This window comes from Chenopodium quinoa, unplaced genomic scaffold (assembly GCF_001683475.1).
Source record: "Chenopodium quinoa cultivar QQ74 unplaced genomic scaffold, ASM168347v1, whole genome shotgun sequence".
Taxonomy (NCBI): domain Eukaryota; kingdom Viridiplantae; phylum Streptophyta; class Magnoliopsida; order Caryophyllales; family Amaranthaceae; genus Chenopodium; species Chenopodium quinoa.
The window spans coordinates 1,349,552-1,355,291 of record NW_018743946.1 but is presented as its reverse complement, the minus strand read 5'-3'; the positions used below and the strand labels follow the sequence as shown (position 1 = coordinate 1,355,291).

Genomic DNA, 5,740 nt, shown 5'->3' with positions numbered 1-5,740 from the left:
AATTTTAAAAATAATTCAAAGTTTTCCAATTACAAATAAGGTTTTGAAATGTTAGTCTAACTAGAATCGAAGTCCAAAATGACAATATAGTACAAAAACGTAATCACTATTATCCACGGACCACGGCTCTATATTCCATGTGTTAATCGTTTAAACAAATCACACTACACAAGAGTCAAAGCTTTATAAATAGTTACATGACACTGCTTACATTTTATTTCAACTTAAAATTCAGTTTCTCTCTTCCTCTCTCCTAAATTGGTAAGAAAATGACAATGAAGGATGAAAAAGTTATGATTAGCCACCCTCTTTTGGAGAATCATTTGGAGGCCAACAATATATCTTTAACAGAACCAGGCAATTCCTCTTTCTTGAAGACTTTCTTCAACGGCCTTAACGCCCTCTCAGGTTTATCACCTTTGAGTTTACTTTATTTCTCGGTTTTTTTTGGAATAATGATATATGTAGCCTGTAAGGCTTTACATAAGTATTAAACATACTTTTTAAAATAAAATTAAATTAGAAATTTATGACAAAATTATGCACAGATTGATGTAATTAATATTAATTTATTCTTAATATTTTCTTTTTTACCTTCTTATATATAGGTCTAAGGGTTATGTTTATTATTTTTTTTTCTTTTTTATTACACCATTTATAAGTTTAGGAGGATTAGTGTACATTTAATACATACTACTCGTATTAAAATTTTGTCTTTGAAAGCATATATCCAGACGAATCTTACAAAATATCTCATAACTATATTCTATTTAACGTATTATGAAATATAAAAAAAAAAAAATATAAGTGTGCATATATTATAAGGGAATGAAAAAGAACAAGTCAAAAGATATCTATACTATTGTGCAATAGTTTATACACTATTAAAGTGTTACTCGTAGCTCCTTTAATAAGATTCTTACGATTAAAGAGATATAAGACTTGAATTGTGACCAAGTGAGGTTTTTGGGAGTACCCCTCAACCTTAAGTGTTTGGCCTGTAAATACTTAACCAAAAAAAATACGAGAGTTGAATTCTTGTTTTTGTAAAAGTATTGTGCAATAATTTTAATATAGGATTCATTACCCCCATTAACTTCTTCCCAAAATAGGATGATAGAGGATCCAATCACTTGTAATTGAACTACTTTTCTATCTAATACAAATTCAATTCTCTAATGTCTTTTCTTATAATTCTACTGTAATTATATCAGGGATTGGAATACTATCAGTACCATATGCACTAGCTTCAGGTGGATGGTTGAGCCTGCTATTACTTTTTATTGTAGCAATGGCTGCATTCTACACAGGCTTACTTATAAAGCGATGCATGGAAGACGATTCGAGTATAAGAACTTACCCTGACATCGGAGATCGTGCATTCGGAAAGATTGGAAGATTAATAACATCAGTGTTTATGTGCACAGAGTTATACTTGGTTGTAACAGGTTTCCTGATCATGGAAGGTGACAATCTGCATAACCTCTTCCCTGAAATGAAATTCGACGCGTGTGGACTGAATATTGGAGGAAGAGAGAGCTTTGTGTTGATTATTGCTCTTATTATTCTTCCTTCGATTTATTTGGATGATCTGAGTATTCTTTCTTACATATCTGCTGCTGGTGTTATCGCATCTGTTGTGATAATCATGTCCATTTTTTCTGTTGGCACGTTTGATGGAATCGGGTTTCACAGTAAAGGGGAACTCCTAAATTGGTCAGGCATTCCTACAACTGTTAGTTTATATGGATTTTGTTATTGCGCTCATCCTGTTTTTCCTAGCTTGTACAACTCGATGCAGAAAAAACATCAATTTTCAAAGGTATAATTTCTTATGTTCATCTTTTACAACATTGAATAAGGCTGATAGTATCTCTGTTTCTTATTATTTGTGAGACATAAAATATTTCTTTGTTGCATATCATAAGAAACATAGATAGTATATATTATGTGCATGAATCTAAATGGTTGTTATTTTTAACTTGTCTGCAGGTACTACTTCTCTGTTTCCTTTGCTCAACTATTGGTTACGCGTCCATGGCAGTCATCAGCTATCTGATGTATGGTACAAAAGTAAACTCTCAAATAACTCTGAATCTTCCAGTTGAGGCATTGAGCTCTAAAATCGCAATTTACACTACATTGGTGAATCCCATGTCCAAATATGCACTAATGTTAGAACCTGTTGTGAACTATACCGAAAGCTTGTTCCCAAATCATCACAAGAAAAAGTACATTAAGTTTATGTTGAGGACTGGTTTGGTTACTAGTCAAGTAATTGTAGCATTGGTTGTTCCATTTTTCGGGTTTCTTATGTCTCTTGTAGGAGCATTTTTAAGCATTACCGCGTCAATTATACTTCCTTGCTTGTTTTACTTGAAGATTTCAGGCAAATGCATAAGAAGAGGCGAGGGGCTATTAGTGTTAGGCACTGTATCGTTTAGTATATTGATCGCAATATTTGGTACTTACACTTCTTTGGTAGACATTATTCGAGAAAACGTGGTAGGTTATAACTAACTTTTTTGATATACGATGTACAATTCAATCTGGTATTGTATATTATCGTATCTTTGCCATTATAATACTTAAAAACTCTGCAAAAATGAGAGACTTGTAGTCTTGTTTACAACTAAGTGTCTACTCTATTCAGCTTAATTTCAGTTTAGTTTAGTTTAGTTCAGTTCATTTCATTTAAGTTTCGTTTCTAATTTCCTTCTCTTATAAACAATTTAGTTTAGCTTAATTCATTTTAATTCAGCTCAATTCAGTAAATCAGAATAGACTCTAGTTCAATTCCCTCCTAATATACGGAAAATTCCATGTTTCTCATGGTGAGAAACTCATAATGACATTTTCGTGAATAAATCAACAACTTTCTCATTATTGTGGGCTCCACAATTAAATAAAGTTGTTGATTTATTTACGAAAATGCCATGTAAAAAATAAAATTTATTTTTCACCATGAGAAACTGTGGCATCCTCCTATACTTAATTTCTTGTTTTGTATATTCAAATATGTGACAAATGGAATGAACAATTTCAAGTACTATTTTTTATTTTTTTTTACAGAACAATTTCAATACTGTTCAATCATTAAAGGCTCCCGGACCCCATGATAGCTTCATTATAGAGAAACAAATTAAATTGGATTTGAATATAAGACTATATGGATATGGTCAACAATTCTTCCTTAAAATCACAATCTATCCTTAAAGAATGCACATGGGAACTAACCATAGAGTTGGTTGAATTATACTCACAAAAATCTACGTCAAAAGTAACCACTTTATCATCAATTATTGTTGATTAAAAGAACATAATTTGTCCATCCAATCCAAAATTCAAAGTGTTGGCTCACTTGGTTAGTTTCATATTGTTAGATAATATGAAACTCCTCAAATTGGAGTCAATTCCATTGATCTCAATATATAGGGTTAAAAGAGTGAGTCCTAATCAGCTTAGGAAATCTCAAAAGATAATTACACAATATATACAAAATATATCCAACGCTAACATAATATCTAGAATAGTAATCCTATATTCTATCACACCCCCGCAGTCGTAGCGAGAGAAGGACGTACGTTAAGAGCGGACCTGAAATCCATAAAGAGTTGTCGAGGTAGGCCTTTCGTGAAAATTTCTGCAAACTGTTATCAAGAAGGAACGTGTAATACCCGTACGTGCCCCAACGTCACCTTTTCCCGAACGAAATGAATGTCTATTTTGACGTGCTTGGTGCGTTGGTGCTGTACGGGAATGTGAGATAAATAGATTGCACTGACATTATCACAATAAACTATAGTAGCCTGCCGGAGAGGACAATGTAACTCTAAAAGAAGATTGTGGAGCTAACACGCCTCATAAACAACATTAGCGACGCCCATGTATTCTACCTCTACACTTGATTTAGAGAGAGTATGCTGACGCTTAGAGGACCAGGAAATAAGGTTGTCACCCAAAAAGAAACAATAACCGGAAGTGGAGCGACGAGTGTCTGGACACCCGCTCCAATTTGCGTCAGTATATGTAATCAAGTTTTTAGGAGCCGAAGGATATAAATGTAACCCATGATACATGGTACCCTGAATGTATTGCAGAATACACTTCAATGCATCATAATGAGCCACTTTGGGATCATGCATGAATAAACAGACCTGATGAACTGCATATGCTATATCAGGGCGAGTAAAAGTGAGATACTATAAGGCACCTGCAAGACTGCGATAGAATGTTGGATCATGAAACTGAGGTCCGACATCAACACTAAGTTTGGATTGAGTATCCACTGGAGTCTGCGCAGGTTTGCAACTGCTCATACCTGCACGTTCAAGAATTTCCTGTGCATACTTTTGCTATGACACAAACAAATATGAGAGAGTACGTGTAACATCAATACCTAAAAAATAATTCAATGGACTTAAGTTAGTCATCGGAAACCCTTTCTGCAAGCGTGAAATAATACTCTCACGCAATTTATCTGAGGAAGTAACTAACACAATGTCATCAACATATAGCAACAAATATGCCATACCATTCCCATGTCGGAAGATGAATAGAGAATTATCCATTTTAGCAATGAAAAACCCCATCTGCAAAAGATAGTTAGCAAAACGCTAGTACCAAGCCCTTGGAGCTTGTTTGAGGCCATACAAGGCCTTACGAAGTTTGCAAACATAACCTGAAAATCTCTTGTCAACAAACCCAAGGGGTTGATGCATATACACACACTCATTCAATTCACCATGTAAAAAAGCATTTTTTAAATCAAGTTGGTGAATAGACCACTTACGAGCCATAGCCAAACTCAACACCGTTCGAATAGTCGTCGGCGTAACAACGGGACTAAACATTTCATCACAGTAAACACCTTTAATCTGAGACCTTCCATCACAAACTAAACGAGCTTTGTGTCTTTCAAGATCACCGTTAGCTTTTAATTTATGACAAAACAACCACAAACAATTGACAATGTTCACCCCCGTAGGCCTTGGAACCAAATCCCATGTCCCCGTTTCAATTAAAGCACTATATTCATCACGCATCGCAATATTCCAATTTGATTAAATTTGATTGTGATTCTCCTTGTTAGCCATTCATAGTGAAACCTAGCTTGGTTTATAGGAGATAACTTTTGAATTCCTTTGATTGCAAATATTGTTTGTCCCTTGCAATGTTTGAATCAATTGAGTGATCTATCAATTAGCATAATCATTGAGCTTGCATGTGGAACCTATATCCCTTGTGTTTAGCATATTGATCGAATTCTTTGATTTGTCTTGATTCTTGATATCCTAGTTACCAACCTCAACCATTGATATTCTTCGATTTAGCTTGATAATATACTATAGCATAGTTCCTACTCATTCCTTTGGGTTCAACCCTTGACTTACCGCATACTTGTATAAGGTTTGTTAAGTGTTTATAAATTTAGTTTGACCAAGGGAGAATTAGATGACGACCTAGTTTTTCCTCTTTTCAAAATGGCGTCGTTGCCGGGGATTGACATTAGTGCTTTGTTATAGCTGTTGAGTCTATTTCATTCTAAAAAAAACAAAAAGATTTTCCTCTTTAAGGCTACACTTGTATCCGTGCTACTAATCATTTCTTTTGAATTTGTATGCATAAAGCACGTGGTCATTCACTAGTGCCATTTGATCCGGAGATTGAGAGGACTATTAGAAGACTAAGGGTTGCTAGGCGATCTTTGAGCTCTAGCATTTCAAGTGAATAAGAACCG

General features: G+C 34.4%; 2 protein-coding genes across 2 annotated transcripts; one reads left to right on the top strand and one right to left on the bottom strand.

Annotated features, from left to right (window-relative positions):
* Window positions 1-218: 218 nt before the first annotated feature.
* Window positions 219-2,795, top strand: LOC110688965 (amino acid transporter AVT1I-like). The gene is made up of 3 exons (XM_021865711.1): window positions 219-408; window positions 1,215-1,822; window positions 1,993-2,795. The coding sequence occupies exons 1-3, from the start codon at window positions 270-272 to the stop codon at window positions 2,518-2,520; spliced, it is 1,275 nt and encodes a 424-aa protein (XP_021721403.1). The 5' UTR covers window positions 219-269; the 3' UTR covers window positions 2,521-2,795.
* A 1,407-nt stretch (window positions 2,796-4,202) lies between these two features.
* On the bottom strand, window positions 4,203-5,045 carry LOC110689041 (uncharacterized mitochondrial protein AtMg00820-like). Its single transcript, XM_021865788.1, has 3 exons — window positions 4,677-5,045; window positions 4,466-4,592; window positions 4,203-4,321 (listed from the first exon to the last, which is right to left on the bottom strand). The coding sequence occupies exons 1-3, from the start codon at window positions 5,043-5,045 to the stop codon at window positions 4,203-4,205; spliced, it is 615 nt and encodes a 204-aa protein (XP_021721480.1).
* Window positions 5,046-5,740: the final 695 nt, after the last annotated feature.

Bases quoted from the DNA above. Each gene is read 5' to 3' on its own strand.
- LOC110688965 (XM_021865711.1), top strand. From the start codon at position 270: ATGACAATGAAGGATGAAAAAGTTATGATTAGCCACCCTCTTTTGGAG. The intron at 409-1,214 runs GTTTATCACCTT...TAATTATATCAG, and splicing joins CGGCCTTAACGCCCTCTCAG to GGATTGGAATACTATCAGTA. The intron at 1,823-1,992 runs GTATAATTTCTT...ACTTGTCTGCAG, and splicing joins AAAAACATCAATTTTCAAAG to GTACTACTTCTCTGTTTCCT.
- LOC110689041 (XM_021865788.1), bottom strand. From the start codon at position 5,045: ATGCGTGATGAATATAGTGCTTTAATTGAAACGGGGACATGGGATTTG. The intron at 4,593-4,676 runs GTTTGCAAACTT...TATCTTTTGCAG, and splicing joins ACAAGAGATTTTCAGGTTAT to ATGGGGTTTTTCATTGCTAA. The intron at 4,322-4,465 runs GTATTATTTCAC...TTGAACGTGCAG, and splicing joins CTCAGATAAATTGCGTGAGA to GTATGAGCAGTTGCAAACCT.